This window comes from Muscardinus avellanarius (assembly GCF_963383645.1).
Source record: "Muscardinus avellanarius genome assembly, chromosome: 8".
In the NCBI taxonomy this organism is placed as follows: domain Eukaryota; kingdom Metazoa; phylum Chordata; class Mammalia; order Rodentia; family Gliridae; genus Muscardinus; species Muscardinus avellanarius.
In genome coordinates, this window is record NC_137794.1 from 53821371 (window position 1) to 53842045 (window position 20675).

Consider the following 20675-nt stretch of genomic DNA (forward strand, 5'->3'; position numbering starts at 1 on the left):
CCAAATCTTTTTTTTTAAGCTTAAAAATCCAAAAATTGCAGAGATAAAAAAAAGAAATTGCTAGAGCCGGGCATGGTGGCGTGCGCTTGTAATCTCTGCGCTTGGGAGGCTGAGACAGTAGGATCGCAGTTTCGAAGCCAGCCTCAGCTACTTAATGAGGCGCTCAGCAACTTAGTGAGACCCTGCTTCCGAATAAATAAAGTATAAAATAGGTCTTGGAGTATAGCCCAGAGGTAGAAAAGCCCCTGGGTTCCACTCCCAGTACCACCAAAAAAAAAAAAAAAAAGAAAGAAAAGAAAAGAAAAGAAAAGAGAGAAAAGGAAAGTAAAAGAAATTGCTAGCCAAGGCACAGTGGTACATGTTTGTAATCCCAGTACTTAGGAGGCTGATAGGATCATGGGTTCATGGACAGCCTCAGCTACTTAGTGAGGCCCTCTGCAACTTAGACCTTGTTTCAATATAAAAAACAAAGGACCAGGTGTGGTGGCACACCTTTGTAATCCCAGCATTCTGGAGGCAGAGACCAGAGAATCGCGGGTCTCGGACAGCCTCAGCTACTTAGCGAGGCCCTGTTTCAAAAAAATAAAAAATACTAAAAAATAGAGCTGGGCGTATAGCTCAGAGGTAGAATGCCCCATTCCCAGTACTGCAAAATAGGGCTGGTGGATAGCTTGGAGGTAGAATGCCCCAAGTTCCATCTCTAGTACCACACACACACACACACAAAAATGCTGCTTTCATAGGAAACCATTGGGATTAACAAAGATGGCTATTATTCAAGTTGTTCACTTAAATCATATCAAGATTTGTTTTGCTGGGCATGGTGGCGCACGCTTGAAATCCCTGTGCTTGGGAGGCAGAGACGGGAGGATTGCGCAGGTTCTAAGCCTGCTGCGCTGGCTTAAGAGATCTTGTTTCCAAATAAAAAAATAGGTCTGATAGTGTAGCCTGGAGGTAGAAGGGTTTCCAGGAACCCCAGTACTACCAAAAAAAAGATGTTTTGTTTTGTTTTGTTTTGTGGTACCAGGATTGAACCAGGGGCCTTCTACATCCAACTACATGTCAGTCCTTTTTATTTTAAACAGGGTCTTACCAGGTTGCTGAGAGTCTTGCTAAATTGTTAACACTGGTCTTGAACTTGTGATCCTCCTGTTTCAGCCTCTTAAGTACTGGGATGACAGGCATGTGCCACCACATCCAGCTCACACCAGGATTTCTGCGTGCCTTTTCCAAAAGTCAAATGAAACCACAAGGGATAAAAAATGGAATATTGCAAAGTGTCTAGTTCAGGTGTCTCTGCATAGGACCTGTACGCCTTGCATATTGTGTGGAGTGTGTACTGAGGCACACCTGGATGCTGAATTGGCCTCAACGTTACTGGATTCCGTGCCCCTTAAGGACAGTCGTCCATGTGCCCGCAAGCCTGGGCTTGGGCTGGAGGGCCCTGGGCTTCTCAGTGGCTGCTTTCAAGATCTTTTTCCCTCTCCCCACCCTGATGAAATAGCCCTGCTGTTTGCAGCAGCTGCTGGGATGTTGTGGCTTTCCCATTCTGTCCTTCAAACCATCAAGTGCTGATGGCTAAGACTGGTCTTTTTACCTGTAGCCAAAAACCTTTGTTCCTGTTTCAGAGCAGCTGCTTTTAGCGAGTGTACGTGTAGTAGTATGGCACCTGCCCTCACTGTGAAGTCTGAAGCCCGGTACAGAGGTCTTGAGAAGGAGTATGATTATCCTTCCAAGTCATTATTTCTTATTTAGATAGAAGGAGTATGATTATCCTTCCAAGTCATTATTTCTTATTTAGATATTTATTATTTCGTATTCATATTTTTAAGCCAGGCACCTATAATCCCAGGAGTCTGAGGAAGCAGGATTGCAAGTTTGAGGCTAATGCAGGGTCATTTAGCAAGACCCTGTTTCAAATAAAAGCTACACTAGGAGATGGGCATGGTGGTGCATGCTTATAATCCCAGTACTTGGGATTTAGCAAGATCTTGTTTCAAAATAAAAAATAAAAAGGGTTGGGGTCATGGGATGGCATCAAACTAAAAAGTTTCTTCTCATCAAAGGAAACAATCAATAACCTAAAGAGGAAGCCTACAGAATGGGAGAAGATCTTTACCAGTCACCACTCTGGTAGGGGGCTAATATCCAGAATAAACAAAGAACTCAAAAGACTCTACACTAGCAAAACAAACAACCCAATCAAGAAATGGGCAATTGAACTGAATAGACACTTTACAAAAGAAGAGATACAAATGGCCAATAGATACATGAAAAGATGTTCTACATTGTTAGCCATCAGGGAGATGCAAATCAGAACTACACTGAGATTCCATCTAACCCCAGTCAGAGTGGCAAGCATAAAGAAATCAAACAATAACAAATGCTGGCGAGGATGTGGGGAAAGAACTCTTACACTGTTGGTGGGAGTGCAAAGTAGTTCAGTCACTATGGAGATCTGTGTGGAGATTCCTTAGAAAATTGGGAATAGATCCACCATATGATCCAGCTCTACCACTCCTAGGTATTTTTCCAAAGGGGTTGAAATCAGAGAACTACAACAACATATGCATACTGATTTTCATAGCAGCACAATTCGTAATAGCCAAAATATGGAACCAACCCAGGGTCCCCATCAAAATATGAATGGATTGCAAAATTATGGGAAATACACACAATGGAATTCTATTCAGCCATAAAGAACAAAATCATGTCATTTGCAAGAAGATGGAAAGTCCTGGAGAGCATTATGTTAAGTGAGATCAGCCAAGCACAGAAAGAGAGGAGACATATGTTTTCTCTAATATGCCCAAACTAGGGAGCATAGAGGATACCAGAGGGACTCCAGGTAATGGAAAGGAAATCTCAGCAAAGTTTGAATGGAAATATAGGAGAGGAGGAAGGCTGAACTTGATTAATGAGGGGCTACATCCAAATATGTGTAAAAGTATGAATATAGCATGGTTACCCTGGACAATCATTGGTGGGAGGTGGGGAAGGGAAAACGGGGATGGGGGGAGAGGGCACCAAGTACAGTTTAAATATATACCATTTATTTTCAATAAAAAAATATGTGTTAAGCCGGGCGTGGTGGCACACCCTTGTAATCCCCGCGCTTGGGAGGCTGAGGCAGGAGGATTGCACAAGTTCAAAGCCAACCTCAGCTACTTAGTGAGGCTCTCAGCAACTTAGTGAGACCCTGTTTCCAAATAAAATATAAAAAAGGTCTGGGAGTATAGCCTGGAGGTAGAAAGCCTCTGGGTTCCACCTCCAGTACCACCCAAAAAAAAAATTATATATATATATGTGTGTGTGTGTGTGTGTGTGTGTGTGTGTGTGTGTTAAAATAAAAAATAAAAAAAGGGTTGGAGGTCTAGTTCAAAGGTAGAATGCCCCTGGGTTCAATCTCTAGTACCAAAAAAAAAAAAAAAAAAAAAAAAAAGAAAGGGTAAAGATAAACCTGTACCAAGTACAGAGGGGAGTGAGGTCTAAGGGCAGAGATGTGAAAACAGTTTTCTGCAGCAGAGGACAGTAAACACTCGACAGTGAGAGCATGTAGGAAGGGCAGATAATCTGTGCACCCTAGAATAGTTCTGAGCAGGGTGACATTTGGACTGGATGTTTAGGATGGGTAGACCTTTGCAGAGGGAGGGGCAGGACCACCTGTGAGGGATGAGAAATGGATAGAATGATCTGACTGAGTGTGAACTGTTGGACCAGGAGACAGAAGGGCTGAGACACAGGCAGGCTGACAGCAGGCGGCGGCTAGATGGTGTCATCTCCGTTGCTGTGCAGGGGGCTGGACTAGATCAGTTAAGGCGATGGGATAATTTTGCACAGCAGAATCCTTTTATCTCATTTACCTTTCACAGAGTTCCTTCTTGTGGTGGCCATGTGGCATTGTGGAGGGTCTAACTCGCCCAGCGCTCTAGTGAAGTGATCTAGTCGGGAGTGATGACAGGAAGGACAAGGAGCTGCCGGGCAGCAAGCTCCTCCCTCAATTCAAGTCCCTGGGTGACACACATCTCCAAGTGCTGGCTGCCAACTCCAAGGGAAACAACGATCCTTGAGATCTGACCCAGTGCACTTAGATGATTAGAGTCTTGTTTGTTTTACTGCGATTTTCTCCTCCATTGCCAGCTCAGCAAGTCCTGCATACCGGTCCTGATTCGCCCTCCCACTCCGTCTCCTAGTCATGAAGTCCCTTTTTCGGTCCCCAAACATCCCATGCCCTGCCTGATCCCCATATTGGGCGCTACCCCCCAGTACCACAGCACTGGGTAAGCTGGAAGTGTGCGGCTTGTCTGGCCCCGGCACCGCCCTGGAGAGTCACCGCCAATACCAGCCCCTCCTGTGCGTTGGCTCAGGAAGCATAGGCAACAGGGAGTCAGGAGTTAGAGGGACATTTGTGGGGACATCCCATGGATGTCCACTGCAACTCAAGGAGACCCCTCCTCCCAGTGCTGACACTCTGTAAGAGCCATGAGGGGGTAGGTATGGCAACAAACCAAAGAGAATGCAGTGTGTTGGTGATGCACACAGCTCAGCTTCTTCCTTTTTTTTTTTTTTTGTACTAAGAATTAAATTCAGGGATGCCCAACTTCAGAGTGATACACTCATCCCTATTTATTTATGTATTTGTTTATTTATTTATTTATTTAGAAACAGAATCTCACTAAGTTGCTGAGTCTGCCTTAAACCATCAATCCTCCAGTCTCAGCATCCCAAGTATTTGGATTACAGGCATGTGCCACCATGCCCAGCTACACACTTCCTTTTCTTAAACTTTCTCAAAGCCTAAGCTTCAGCCCTTGCCCAGTGCAAACTCCCAGGCAGGGAAGCTGTCATTCCGGGTAAAAGGAGCTCTCATACCAAAATAACCAGGCATCAGAGAAGGACCACGACGATAAGAGAAAAGTGAATATATACTATGTGAAGCAGAATTACTAGGTGAGATCAAAAGCTTTTAAGTAACATGATAAATATCCCCCACAGAAAAAAACAAAGAGATTCATAATACCAACTAAGGGAAAATATTAAGAAAAACAGTGGAAATAAGAAACACAGTAGATGAGATAAATAGCACAATGGACATAAGAACAGAACAGAACAGGGCAGAGGAAGCCCAGAGACAGGCACGCCCCAGAAAGAACAGAGAGGAATTAAAGTAGAGAGTGCAGACACACGGAAAGCAAAAGCGAATGTCTTAATATCCAGACCTTGGGGAATAGGAAAGAAGGAGAGGGAATAAATATAAAAGAAAAGGAAATACTTTAAGACAATTATCATTAATTCCCCAGAATTAAAAAAAAAATAAGGGACCTCAGACTAAAAGAGCCTATAAATGACCAGAAAGGATACATACATAAAGATTCCCAGCAAGGTACATTATAATGAAACTTGGGAACATTAAGATATTAAAAGCAAGCCAGGTGAGATGGCACAAACCTGTAATCCCTGTTTTGGGAGGCTGAGCAAAACAGGAGGATCATGAGTTTGAAGCCAGTGCTCAGTAACTTAGACCCTGTCTCAAAAGAAAATAAGGCTGGGAGTGTAGCTCAGAGGTATATCGTTTCTGGGTTCCATCCTCAGTACCACACACACACACACACACAAAAGTAATAATATTATAAGCAAATTCTAAAAGAATCTGCCACATAAAGGCTCACTCTGAAAATATTCGTCAAGAAAGTAAAGCCAGGTGTGGGTGTGCACACCTGGAATTCCAGTACTCAGAGTGAGGGATTGGGGGAGACAGAGGCAAGAGGATCACAGGTTCAAGACCAGCCTCAGAAACTTAGTGATGCCCTCAACAACTTAGTGAGACCCTGTTTCAAAAAAATAAAATAAAATAAAAATAAAAATAAGGATTGGGGTTGTAACTCAAAGGTTGGATGCTCATGGGTTCAATCCCCAGTACTGCGAAAAAATAAAATAAATAAAGATTAAAAATAAAAAGTAGAAGCCGGGCGTGGTGGCACACGCTTGTAATCCCAGCATTCGGGAGGCTGAGACCTGGAGGATCACGGTTCTCAGACAACCTCAGCTACTTAGTGAGGCCCTCTGCAACTCAGTGAGACCCGGTTTAAAAATAAAGAATAAAAAATAGGGCAAGGGTGTAGCTCGGAGGTCAAATGCCCCTGGGTTCCACCCCCAGACCCGCAACAAAAAAATAAAAATAAAAATAAAAATAAAAAATAAAAAAGTAGAGGCTGAGACGGGAGGATTACGGTTCGCAGCCAGCCTCAGCTATTTAGTGAGGCCCTTTGCAACTCAGTGAGACCCTGTTTCAAAATAAAGAATATAAAATTGGGCTGGGGGTGTAGCTCAAAGGTAGAATGCCCCTGGGTTCTGTCCCCAGTACCACAAAAAAATAAAAATAAAAAGGTAAAGCCAGGCGTGGTGGCACATGCTTGTATCCAGTACTTGGGAAGCTGAGACAGGAGGATCACAGGTTTGAGAACGGCCTCAGCAAGTAGTGAGACTCTCATCAACCTAGTGAGACACTTTCACAATAAAAATAAAAAATTCATCTGGGGATATAACTTGGAGGTAAAATGCCACTGGGTTCAATTTCTAATATAAATAAATAAATAAATTTAAGTAAATCTTGTAGGGTGAAATATGTGGAAAATAAAGCTAGTCAAATAACCTAATAAAGTTTGTTGTCTGAAAAGAACAAAAATGGAAAGGGCTGCCAAAATTTCAGAATTAAAATGTTAAGCTCCAGCAACACAATTGGATGAGGGCTGGGAAGAAAGGAAAACTCAAAGTACATGTTAACTGCTGACATGTGTTATTGCACGGTAAATTCAGACTTAAGAGTTAATAAGTGAGAAGGAGTAAATAAACACAAATTTGGGTTTTCAGAACAATCACTACAAAAACAAAGCAAAGCTTTTTTTTTTTTTTTTCCTAGTCTTCATTTTTTGAAAAAGGGTCTCCCTGAGTTGCAAAGGGCCTTGCTAAGTAGCTAAGGTCTCCACCTCCCAAATGCTAGGATTACAAGCATGTGCCACCATGCCCAGCCTCTATGTATTTTTTTTAATTTCCCTTACAGTTTCCTTTATAGCCAAGCTTTGTTTTTATAATTCTTTTTAATTTTGTGGTCAGAGAAAATAGAGTCTGTGATACTGATTCCTTAGAATTTACTAAGGCTTTCGCTTAGTCTGTGTATATTTTTTTTTAAATAATGAAGGTGAGCATGTTGGCATATGCTTGCAATCCCAGTACTTGGGAGGCTGAGCCAGGAGGATATGGGCTCCCAGCCAGCCTCAGCTACTCAGTGAGGCCCTCTGCAATATAAAGAATAAAAATGTAGGGATGGGAGAGGGTGTGGCTCGGAGGTAGAATGCCCCTGGATTCAATCCCCAGTTCTGCAAAAAAAAAAAAAAAGGGGGTGAAAACATAATGGCCCAAATTATGGAACCAGCCACACTGCCCATCAACAGATGTACCAAAAATTATGGGACATAAGCCGGGCGTGGTGGCGCACGCTTGTAATCCCAGCATTTGGGAGGCTGAGACCAGAGGATCACGATTCACGGACAGCCTCAACTACTTAGTGAGGCCCTCCGCAACTTAGTGAGACTCGGTTTCAAAATAAAGAATAAAAAATAGGGCTGGGGGTGTGTAGCTCGGAGGTCGAATGCCCTGGGTTCCATCCCCAGACCCATAAATAAATAAATAAATAAATAAATAAATAAATAAATAAATAAATAAATAAAATTAAAACGTATGGGGCATACACACAATGGAATTCTACTCGATGATAAAGAAAAACAAAATTATGTCATTTGCAGGAAAATGGATGAAACTATAGAGAATTTTATGCTGAGATTAGTCAGCCACAAAAAATGAAGGGTCAGAGGTTTTCTCTCATATATGGGAGCTAGGGAGAAACTGGGATAAAGAAGGGACTCCGGACAGAGGAGGAGACACCCTAATGGAGTGATGGGGGTGGGGGAGGGCAGGGAGGCAGGTGGAGGAAGGAGATTTGGTGAAGGAAGCACTTCAGTGGACATGAGGTATGTACAGGGTGCTCGATGCCAGTCTCCACAGTGCGGGAGGAGGGAAGGGGCCGGAGCCGGGGGAGGTCACCAAGTGCAGTGTGCTCGTCTGTCTATCACTCTAACCTCATCATAATGTAGGCCTGCAATGCACCAATTTAAAAATGAGCCGGGCGTGGTGGCGCACGCTTGTAATTCCCGCGCTTGGGAGGCAGAGACAGGAGGATCGCGCAGGTTCGAAGCCAGCCACTTGAGCTGGCTTAGGAGACCCTGTTTCCAAATAAAAATGTAAAAATAAGTCTGGGAGTGTAGCCCAGAGGTAGAAGGGCTTCCAGGAACCCCAGTACCAAAAAATAAATAAATAAATAAAAATAAAAATGGTGAAAATAAAAGTAATTACATGTTCTATGGGTATAGAGCTCTTTACATATCTACCTTTTTAAATGTCACTGAGAATTGAACCCAGAGGCATTCTATCTCCAAGTTATACACCCCAGGCCTATTTTATTTTTTATTTTGAAACAGGCTCTCACTAAGTTGCTGAGACTGGCCTCAATCCTTTTTCAGCCTTTCAAGTACTGAGATTATAGGTGTGCCTGGTGTGCACCACTACTACTACCCAATCTACTGCCTTTTTTTTTTTTTTCTTTTGGTACTGAGAATTGATCTCAGGGGCATTCTACCTCAGAGGCACACCGACTGCCCTTTTTATGTTTTGTTTTGAAACAGGATCTCACGGAGAGTCTTGCTATGTTGCTGAGGTGGTCCTTGAACCTCTGATCTTCCTGTCTCAGCCTCCTAAGTACTAGAATTACAGTTGTGCACCACCATGCCCGGCCTCTTTCCTACTTTCTTTTTCTTTAACTTTTATTTTTTTCAGAACTGGGGATGGAACCCAGGGACATTCTACCTCCCAGCTATACCCTCAGCCCTATATTTTTATTCTGTATTTTGTTTTCTTTTTTCTTTTCTTTTTTTTTTTTTTTTTTGTGGGTCTGGGGATGGAACTCAGAGGCATTTGACCTCCAAGCTACACCCCCTGCCCTATTTTTTATTTTTATTTATTTATTTATTTTTATTTATTTTTATTTTTATTTATTTTTTTTTTTGCGGGTCTGGGGACGGAACCCAGGGGCATTCGACCTCCGAGCTACACCTCCAGCCCTATTTTTTATTCTTTCTTTATTTATTTATTTATTTTGCGGGTCTGGGGATGGAACCCAGGGGCATTCTTTCTCTGAGCTACACCCCCTGCCCTATTTTTTATTCTTTACTTTGAAACCGGGTCTCACTGAGTTGCAGAGGGCCTCACTAAGTAGCTGAGGCTGTTCCCGAACCCAGATCCTCCTGTCTCAGCTTCCCAAATGCTGGAATTACAAGTGTTGACCACCACACCCGGCTTCTACTTTCTAATGAATAACTTTTTCTTGCTATTTAAAACAAACTCTAAACTGGGCGTGGTGGCACACACTTGTAATCCCAGCATTTGGGAGGCTGAGACAGAAGGATCTCAGTTCGCAGCCAGCCTCAGTTCCTTAGTGAGGCCCATGGCAACGCAGTGAGACCCTGTTTCAAAATAAAAAATAAAAACAGGGCTGGGAGCATAGCTCAGAGGTAGAATGCCCCTGGGTTCCATCCCTAGTACCACAAAAAAATAAATAAATAAAATAAAATAGCAATGAAAACCCAACATATTGAAATTGTGAGACAGCTCAAGCATTAGTCAGAGAGAAAGGTACATTCTTCTGCTCATTATTGTTATCTTTTTTTTTTTTCGGTACTGAGGATGAAACCCAGGGGCATTCTACCTCCACACTACACCCCCAGCCCTATTTTTTGTTATTTATTTTGAAACAGGGTCTCACTCAGTTGCCAAGGGCCTCACTAAGTAGCTGAGGCTGTCTGCAAACCGCGATCCTTTTGTCTCAGCCTCCCAAATGCTAGGATTACAAGTGTGCACCACCATGCCTGCCTCTCTTCTGCTCATTCTTTAATGCTGAAATGAGTGAATGTTTCCCTAAAAGCTACTAGAAAAGAACATAGAAAAGCTCTCACAAAGCCGGGCGTGGTGGCACACGCTTGTAATCCCAGCATTTGGGAGGCTGAGACCGGAGGATGACGGTTCACAGACAGCCTCAGCTACTTAGTGAGGTTCTCCGCAACTTAGTGAGACCCTGTTTCAAAATAAGGAATACAAATCAGGGCAGGGGGTGTAGCTCAGAGGTCAAATACCCCTGGGTTCCATCCCCAGACCCGCAAAAAAAAAAAAAAAGAAAAGAAAAGAAAAGCTCTCACAATATATACATGTGTCTACCTGGTGCCTACTGGGCTATCTAACATTAGATTAATGAAAAACAAAATATAATGCTGTTAATAAACAAAAACCCACATGAAAAATGTCATGAGGCAATGGCCTTCAGCATTGTCAACAACTGCCCAGGAGGCCTGTCCAAACCACCAGCCAAAAAATACTCTGTTAGGGGAAGGAGAGAGGGCACCAAGCACAGTCTAAATGTATAACATTTTCAATATGTTCCACCTATAAATAGAATTTTTAAAAACTCTGTTAAAGGAAAATAAAACGGCCCTGAACCCCTCAAAAGCCCATTCTCTTTTGATCCATCATTAAAATGGATGTACAATCAACAAACCCAGAGTCAAGTATCTGTCTGAGGAAGGACTAGGCCCTCTGGCATTGGCTGTGTGACATTAAATACTTCCCCTCTAACTGATAGCAATGTTAGGAGAATAAAGCATATTCGCAAACAGGTACCTGATAAGGTAAGTCAGCCATCCTTAAATAGGTTTCCATTTTCAAACAGAAAGGAGATAGACTGGGGACACCATTGTTAGGTCTTGCAAACTGATGCAAAATAATAGCATCTTTGGAGTCAATCTCTTGCTGTTTCCTGTCAAAATCAAGAGAAATAAGAACAACACACATGTTATATGCTCTGTTCCCTTAGTTCTTGAGGGAGCCCTGCTGAACACACCGGGGCTTACCTCTTCCAGCACTCAGAGGGTAGGAATCTGGTCAAAACATAACAGAACTTTGCAAACTCTGATATTACCATGATTCCAATAGAAAAAGTAACTACGAGTCAACCTCCTTCGGCTCTCTGTAGACTATGAGCAGGAAGAATAGTTTCTGGGACAAGAGCCCGTCTTCTCTGGCCAGCTATGTTTGCCTTCCAGAGACAAGTCGGATGGATAAAAATGAAATTTTGTGTTTAGTATGTAACACATACGATTCCAAAGGTTTTACAGTTCCTGTTCCACTGAATCTTTATAATAGCCTTCTTCTCATGAAGGTGAACCTATTATCATATATATATTCTGTAAATGAATAAAGTGGGGCACAGAGGAGTCACCTGCTCAGTCACATTGCTAGTAATGGTAGAACCTGGACAGAGGTAGCCGGCACTTAGGTTCTTGTAGACTTCACTATGAAACAGTCACTTCACACTTAAGGCTCAGGAGTAACAGTGCAAGCTTGCCCTGCCCTGATCCGAGTCTGCAGGCACCCTGAGCTCTGAGACTCTAAACATTCTGGTCCCTCTTCTCAGGGGCTGTGTCCTCACCGGGCCTTTTACATGCAGTGCTATGGAGCCTGAATTCTGGACTGGCTGCCTCTCTTGCTAATCTCTCCTCTCTCTTCCCAGGGTGCTCACCTTGGCCACACATCATACTTTTCTCTTTTCTTCTGTCTCAGCCACACGTTCACCTTTTCCTTTGGCTACTCTTTGGGGCAAGGAGGACTTCCCTGGGTAAGTTTTCAGTAGCCGCCACACTGGAGAACATGCTGGATTCCAAGTCTGGACACCCATGGTCAGGTACAAGCCCTGCTTCCCGCCGGCCATATCACTGCAGACCTCTCAACCTCTCTTCACCAAGAGAGTGAAGACAATACCAATTCTGTGCTGATTATCATGTATTATCATATTTACAAATATTATCTTACTCAATATTAACTTATTGAGTAAGGTAACATCTAAATATTAAGTGACTTTTCAGCATTAAAGAGGAACAGTGGGATTTATTCTCATCCAGAGACACAGTCTTACCGCCTTAATCTACAAAATCCCATCATTTCACACAGCCCCATTCCTACAGCAGCCCTCAGGAACCTTCTGGACTCTCCTTCTTTCTCTCCAGCCATTTCCAGTCAAGTAAGCCTCATTCTTCCCTCAGGCTCTCCCTGATCTTTCAGTTCCCTTGCATGGACCCCACTTTAATTCTATGCCTAATTCCACACAAGGAAAGCCGAGCTCGCTGCCATGATCACATGAATGCTCCTGACTTCAGTACCCCACCTAGTCAAACAGATGGTCTTGAAGAAGTGTGCCACCCAAGGGCCCATGAGACTTAATCATTTTGAAAATACCGGTCAAGTCAAATGAATAAAAATATTTGCTTTTTCTCTAGCATTATTCATGATAAAATAAAGGTTTTCATTTAGGTGAAATATGTGTAAGTTCAAATATTGAAATCAGTTCACATTAAAATCAAGAACCCACTTAAGACTATGTTCCTAGTCAGCATAAAATAATACACTTGATAATTAACTGATTTTGTCCAGCAAAATATTCACATTCTAAAGTGATATTTTCATGTGAATTAGAGGCAAAAATTTAAGAACTGAAAGGAGAGATTAATATAAACTCCCTTGCTGCACTGGACAGAACAAGATAATTTTAATGGTTAATTTGGGGCATGTCATAAAAATGAATCTAATTATGTGCCAACCATATGCCAATGACATTATATACAGCATGTCCATTAATTTCCTCAATTCCAACAATAACACTACAGAATGAGTATTATTACAGTTTAAATTCAGAACATGAGGGCCGGGTGTGGTGGTGCACACTTGTAATCCCAGCATTTGGGAGGTGAAGCCTGGAGGGTCACGGTTCCTGGACAGCCTTAGCTACTTAGCGAGGCTCTTCGCTACTCAGTGAGACTCTGTTTCAGAAATAAAAAAGACAAAAAAAAAAAAAAAGAAGAAGAAGAAGAAATAGGGCTGGGGGTGTAGATCAGAGGTAGAATGCCCCTGTTTTTTTTTTTTTTTCCATCTTCAGTACTGCAAAAATAAATAAATAAATAAATAAATAAATAAATTCGAGACATCATACTTCACAAAAGGAAACTAAACCTCAGAGAAGGTAACTAACTGGACCAAAGAATACCATCATAAATCAAGTCTGCAATGACTCCATTTCCCAAGCTCTGAAATATTTCAAAGATGCCAAAATGGGCAATTTCTCCACTATCTTTACTAACACAGCCAGTTTGATTCAGACCATTCAAGCCATAACAGCTGGCGGTGTCTGAGCCTTATTGAATGCCTACTCTGTCCTAAGCACTTCATGTGTGATAACACATTAAAATGCCTTGCGAGGAAGGCTGCTATTTTATGCCCATTTTACAGACAAGAAAGCTGAGTAATCAAGAGTTTATTATGATATCCAATGTCTATGGCTAATTAAAATCAGAATCTGAATTTACACCCAATTTGGTCCCAGAGACTCCCCCCTCCCTTCACATGTCAGAAACCTCTCTCTAAGGGAGTAGAGGATCCAGCAAGTTTCTTCCCATACAGCCAAATTTTATACAGTGTCCTCATAATGAGGCTTGTATAAGATAAGGTCTGCAGAGGACCAAATCGCTAGCTAATCTAGTAGCAGATCAGCTTCTACTTGCATGGCTTAGGAAATCCCCAACGACCATGCCTCCTGCTGGCTGATGAATCAATCTCTAGTTTGTTGAGCTCAGACGCTGATCCATGGTCAACTCTGAGTCACTAAATAAGTTTGCTAGGATAGGCTGAGCTGGAGCATCAAAGGTACAAATGAGCTACTGGTAATGAAGTCCTTACTCATTCAATTTACAAATAACAAATTTCCAAACAACTGACTGAATTTAAGATAGCTGCCAGACTATCTCCACCAATGGAAAATAAAGGGTTGGGACAAAATCTGATTAAAACTATGGTGCTGGAAAAAACACAGATTAGTCTCCAAATATCATCCTAGATGAACACCTATCTCCCCCCCCCATCCGCTTTGGTTATACTCGTTAATTAGAATTCCTAAATAATTCTCACCTATCAACTTTATTTTCTATTCTGGAGACACAGCCATAGACCAAGATTAAGTCTGTGTAGCAGAAAGCCCAAACAGGGTGGTGAAGTCTGCAGCTGCCAGTGAACTCAGGCAGTGGAGTTATTCCAAGGAAGTTTCCAGTTTCCATCCCACATATTTTACTTTTTTTTTCCTAAACTATACAGGTGATTGATTGAAACTTCTATTTCACCTTACGTGTAAGTCTAGATACTGTAAACTCTGAAGCCTCAGTCCTCAAGGGTCCTGTCTTTTTCCTCTGCCAGTCTTCTCCTACAAGCTGGCAAGAAGTCAAGCCCTGCCACATGCCTGTCTTCCCGGGGTCATGCCCCAGTTCTCCACATTTTCTCTTTCTATTCCTTCAACAAAATATTTCAGGATGGACACTTCCTAGAAAGCCCTGGTGAAAAGTGCAGGCTCCACATGTGGACACATTTTCACACTTGAATCTGGACCCTACTACTCTTACTGTGCGATCCTGGGCAAATTGCTTAACCTCCCTCAGCTGCAGCTTCCTTATCTATAAAATGGAGATCAAGCCTCAGAGTGACAGTTGTCAGGGATAAATGCAATCATGCCTGTGAAGCATGCATAGCCAGAGTCCCTACTAAGTGTTCAAAAATAGACAACCCTTTCTATTATTTGCTTACCAATTCATCCTAAAAGTTTGTAAAGAAGACACAGTGAACAAATGAAGGATTTGGAACACCTTAATCCCAATACCTGGCATCATTACAGTGTACCAATAAAGTACATTTTTGTATAAAGGCACATTTAAAAAAAAAAAACACTCCTTAATTTAATTCAAACAAGTATCCAGTATTGGGTTTGTGGTCCCCTGAGTGGGGAAGGAGCCATCTGTGGGCAGAGGCCTCTCCAGAGCCCAGGGACTGCACCTGCCAGGGTGTGGCTTACTCTGAGGAGAGCTCTGAGCTCCTCACTATTTCTGCAAGGTCACTTAAGCCATGTTTAGATTCCGCCCTGGGAAGCCTCCACTCTCTCCACCAAGTGAAGAACTGCTGAGAAGCCACAGGGTTCCAGATCCTCAAAGGCTTTAGACTGGAATAGGATTGAGAAACAACTAGTTACTGTCTCAAATACTGCCCAAATGTTTCCCATCTTGACTTGGCTTGAAACCTAACTTGAAATAGATTTGAAATAGGGTTCTAAAACTAGCACAAGCAGAATAATCTTGAGAGCTAATTCACTTTCCTTTTTTTTTTTTTTAACTTGGTTCAACTAGATGCATTGGTGCACTGGGCTAGATCAGAGGAATTAAATAGGTGGCAAACTTAAAACAAATTTCTCAGTTCTCAATTGTAAATAACTACTATGGAAACCAACACATTTTCCCCTACCTAAATGATTTTCCACCCTCTCCGACACAGGAAGGATTCAAGGCACAGTCACAATGCCCTCTTGGGATCCCTGCAGGCCTCTTAAAGGTCACCTGCCACTGCCTTTGTTATAATAACCTCCCCTGCAGAATGTCCCCCTGGAAAAAGGTGGTGTGGACACATGTCTCCTTCTTCAGAAAACACTAGCCAGGAGGGACATTCTGAGCTACTGAAGATTGCTCTGCTTTGTGTCATCTTCCAGTGACTGAAGGCTCAAATGCATGAAAATGTTAACCACAAACTGTGATATCAATTAGCCAGAAACTGCCTCAGTTCCTGCTCTGCTCAACAGAGATCTCCTGTAGGACTGGATGTACCAACAGCAGGGGTCTCCATTTCCCGGAACTTCCAAGTCAATCCCGTAAACATTCTGCGGATGCCACTGTTTGCTGCCCTGGGTGACTCCGTGTTATGTCAAACGCGCCCATGTGCTAGTCCAGCCCTTGGTTCTCCTACAGCTCACACAACAATGACATTTAAGCCTGAAGATGGTGTTTAGCATCCAACAGCAGATAAGCAGATACCCAGGTTAAGGCTGCATCAAAACTGCAGGGTACTCCACTACTCCACTTAGCCATGCATCTTGAACAGAGGCCCAAGGGTTTCTGGAGGTTTTTGCAATTGCAGCCTCTTGATAAAATTTAGGAAAGGATGGTGGAGATCTAACGTTTTAAAGTCAAACATGAGGTTAGTAGTTAATAGTCCAGCATTATTACCTACAGACCAATGAGGCATTTCCTGAAAGTGTGACTTAGTATTTCTACAAAGCCTAATTCTATTGCTGCAAACACACTGCACTCAGGATTCTCCTAAGGACATTTTTTATACTATTTTGCCGGATAACAACTAATGACCTACAACATTTCTGCTTCTGGCAGTAACCATTGGGAGACAAATGTTCTTCCCTCCCGATACCAGTTTAATTCTCCAAGCTGCCCCTCACGGCCAGGTGACCACGGAAGGCCTTGAGCGGAAGGTGAGGGCTGGCCGTGGGCGCCTGGGCGGCGGCGTGGCCGAGGGGGCCGGCAGGGACCCCCTCGCGCAGGCCCCCCTGTCCGGGCGCCCCTGTGGGCGGGCGCCGGCGCGCGGGGCCCTCTCCGGCTCACCTAATGACCAGGAGTTCGTGGAGCAGATACGCAGCTGCGGCCAGCAAAGCTCCCCCGGTCAAGTAAAGGGTTTTCTTCCACCAGGGATCGGAGCCCAGCCCTGCCATGATCCCACCGTAATCCTGCAAAGGGAAAGCGATGATGTCCCCATAAAAGGAGAAGGGCTCCTCGGACCCGGCCCACCAGCCGAAGAAGGAGACGCCCTGGTTCCAGCTCAGATCCACCACGCACGGCCGGGACGAGGCAAAGCCCACCCCCCAGTGCATGCTGCGGCCGGCTCGGCGCCCCTCGCGGCCCGCGCCGCCGCATGGGCAGGGCGGAGGGCGGCGGGCGCGGGCTCAGCGGCGCGCGGCGGGCGCGGGCGGCGGCGGGGCCGGGGCGCGGGCGGGCGGCCGCCGGCTCCCCCGGGGGCGGCCTCTCCGCGCCGCTCTTTGTGTCGGCGCCGGGAGCGGGCCGCGTGATGTCATGGCTCCGGGGCCGGGAAACGGCGGCGGGAGAGTCACCTACCGCGCGCCCTGCCCCCGCCCCGCATCTCCGCGCCCGCGGCCTCCGCCTGGCCGGCTGCGCCCGGGGAGGCACGCCCAAGGCCGAACTGCGGCGCCGCCACCGGATCCCGATCCGATCCCGACCCGATCCCGCCCGCCCGCCCGGCCGAGAGGGGGCGCGGACTCACCCCGGCCGCCGAGCGCCGAGCTGCGGGCAGGGAAGGCGGCCGGGCGGGGTCTGGGGCCCGGCCCGGACTAAGGTCGGGAATCTGATTGTCTGGCCAGGGGAAAGCTCTGTGTACATGCATAGCTTCTAAAAACACTCTCAGCGTAGGGTTACCTTGGTCTTGGCAGGATGCTCAGGGAGAGATGTCTGATTTGACAAATGGCAAAATGTACTCTGGCTAGAGGAATTTTCCCTCTGACAGGCCCAGTTTATGTCTTCGAAATCATTATCAAGGAACTCCTTTATAGGTTTTATGACCCCCCACTTTTATTTGGGGGGGCATAAAATGTGCCAAACAACTGTTTGACACATTTCCGACCGGATTAAAGTCGGGAATCAGATTGTCTGGTCATCGGGAAAGCTCTGTGCATGGCTTATAAAAATACTCTTAGCGCAGGGTTACCTTGGTCTTGGCAGGATGCTCAGGGAGAGATGTTCTCCTTTTAACTTCATTTTTAAAGCTTCAGAAGTACAAAAAACAGGACTGAGTTCCACAAAAGTTTATGATATATATGTATATATATATGCAAATTTTAGCAAGAACATGGATAGTTTTGTTTGGAGGAAATGAATATAGGGTTGAGGACTTGTGGGCTCATCACTCTTAGGTTGGAAGGATCTGTATAGAAAACTAACAAGCAGCAGATTCTGGGGCGAAAGGGGCTCTCCTTTCCTTTCTACTTGGCCTATTTCACCAGCCCCTTAAGACAAGCAGGGAGTGTGGTAACAATGTTGATAAAATATGGGCTCGTCCTAAGTCCCAAGGAGATAGGGAGGGAGGGACCAGCCAGGCATAGGCCCAAGCACCAGCATTCAGAGGTCCCAGTCAGCACTGGAACAGAGCACAGGTGACCTCTCAGGAAGAAGCAATGTGTATGATTGAAAGCAAACCTTCCATGCGCAGGTTGCAGGAGTGAAACCCAATGGAGGGATTGAGGTGGACACCAGATTACCTTCTAGAGAGAGTTGAAGAAGCCCAGGGCCTTGTCCAGAGGAAGCAAAGTGGATGAATTTGGGACCAGGACTGAAATGTTCCGAGAGAGGGAACAGAAACAGCCGACACAAAGGTCAGACTGAGTCTCACATGGAAAAGCTCATCCACAGAGGGGTGCAGTCCAGCCACAGAGAGGAGAGAAACTGAGGTTCAAGGATAGGCATTCAGTCCCAGAGGAGTGGTGGTAACACAGTGAACTCAGCATAGGGGAACTGAACAAAGCTGGGTTAACAAGAGAAGCCAGGGAGACTGACTTCTCAAAGAACAGCTCCTCAGAAGCCACAGGGGAGCCAGGTCCCAGATTCAGTCCAAGTAGCTATGCAGCTGCACCCCCACCCAACAGGCGTGCGAACTGAGCATGTTGTGCTCCAGCGCCCCTCCCCAGCTCCACCAGTGAGTGAGATGGCACGAGGAGCCAGGGGGGCGTCTTTGCTCCATTACCCCCCACCACCACTGATTCTGACATCCTTGGCATCATAACCATGAACATTAGCTCCAAGTTGGAGGTAACTTATTTTTCTTTTCCAAGGGCTCTTTAACTTTTATGAGGGTTGGAGGGTATTGGTAGTTGAACCTAGAGGCATTTTACCTCCAAGTTACACTCTGAGCCTCTTTTTTCTTTTGAAACGGTCTGCAAAGTTGCTTAGTTGCTACAGCTGGCCTTAAACCTACAATCCTTCTGTGTCGGCCTCCCAAGTATTAGGATTACAGGCATGTTCTGCCATTCATGGTTTATTAACTAACTTTAAATGAGGTGTTAAGTCGGGCGTGGTGGCGCAGGCTTGTAATCCCAGCACTTGGGAGGCTGAGACAGGAGGATCTCAAGGTTCGAAGCCAGTCTCAGCTACTTAGTGAGGCTCTCAGCAACTTAGTGAGACCCTGTTTCCAAATAAAATAGAAAATAGGTCTGGGAGTATAGCCTGTAGGTAGAAAGCCTCTGGGTTCCACTTCCAGTACCACCAAAAATAAATAAATAAATAAATAAATAAATAGTTAAGAAGGGAAGGAACTAGCTGAACACCTGCCTGTCTAGCTAGTCTAGTGATACATATCCTTTTCAGTGTTTTTTTAAACAAGCTATATTAGATAAGTATTTTCATCCCAATTTTACAAATAAGAAATCAAGGCCAAAGGGGCCAATTAACTACATCAATTCCCAGAGCTAGGTAATTGTTGAGTCAGAATCTAAATCAAAGCCTTGTCTCATAGCAGGGGCCCTGGTCCTGTGGGCTTTGAACCACCTCCACCAGTGGGCTTTGAACCACCTCCAGGCCAGTGTGAAAGCTGGGCGCTGTCCGTGGTGCTGATCCTTACGCTAAGTCTGTGGCTCAATTCTGAACTGTGTCTAAATTGAATGACTGCAATGCTTATTACTTATCCTGCCACCTTTTGAGAAAGGTACCTTCAGTAAATCCTTTATACAGATATTGCTACGACTTGTGTCACACAGGTCTGCAACTGTGCCAGGGCAATTTAGCAAGGGACAACCAAATTAGTTCCCCAAACTTTAAAATGAATGTGAATCAGGAGGGAGGAGCCGAGAGTGGTGACACACACTTATAATCCCATTATTTGGGAGGCTGAGACAGGAGAATCGCAGTTCTCAGTCAGCCTCAGCTACTTAGTGAAGTCCTTCGCAACTCAGTGAGACCGTTTGAAAATAAAGAATAGAAAACAGGGCTGGGTGCAGCTCAGAGGTAGAATGCCCCTAGGTTCCATCTCTAGTACTGCAAAAAATAAAAAATAAAAATAAGAAAAGAGGGAGAAGGGGAAAGAAAGGGAGGTGTAAGGAAGAAAATATTCCGTGTGCCTATATGAATGGATTACTATCAATCTCACCATTACATATAATGCACCAATAAGTGGGTTCTGCTGGGAATTGAACTTGAGGTATTCTATCTTTAAGATGCACCCCCAGCCTTTAGTTGAACACAGGGTCTTGCTAAATTGCTGAGAGCCTTGCTAAGTTGCTGAGGCTGGCTTTGAACCTGCAATCATTCTTTCTCAGCCTCCCAAGTACTGAGATTACAGACACACACCACCACACTCAGCATCACTAACAATGCATGCCTGTAATCCACTTGAGAGGCTGAGACAGGAGGATGGCAGGTTCAAGAACAGCTTCAGCAAGTAGTGACACTCTCATCAACCTAGTAAGACCCTGTCTCAAAAAATAAAAATAAATAGGGCTGGGGTATAGCTCAGAGAGAGAATGCCTCAGGTTCAATTCCCAGTAACACACACACACACACACACACACACACACACACACACTTATCACCTGGGGCTCTGTCATGTTATGATTTAGATATAAAATGTTCCCCAGAAAAGCTGAT

The 20675-nt window shown here is 44.5% G+C and overlaps 1 protein-coding gene across 1 annotated transcript in view; it reads right to left on the reverse strand.

Annotated features, from left to right (window-relative positions):
• Nucleotides 1-16900, reverse strand: part of FAXC (failed axon connections homolog, metaxin like GST domain containing) — a gene marked incomplete at both ends in the record, with an annotated part of 67410 nt that extends 50510 nt beyond the window's left edge. The window contains 2 exons of the mRNA XM_080699706.1: nt 10783-10918; nt 16635-16900. Coding sequence (XP_080555832.1) covers nt 10783-10918; nt 16635-16900 — 402 coding nt within the window. The remainder of the gene's footprint in view (nt 1-10782; nt 10919-16634) is intronic.
• Between the last annotated feature and the right edge of the window lie 3775 nt (nt 16901-20675).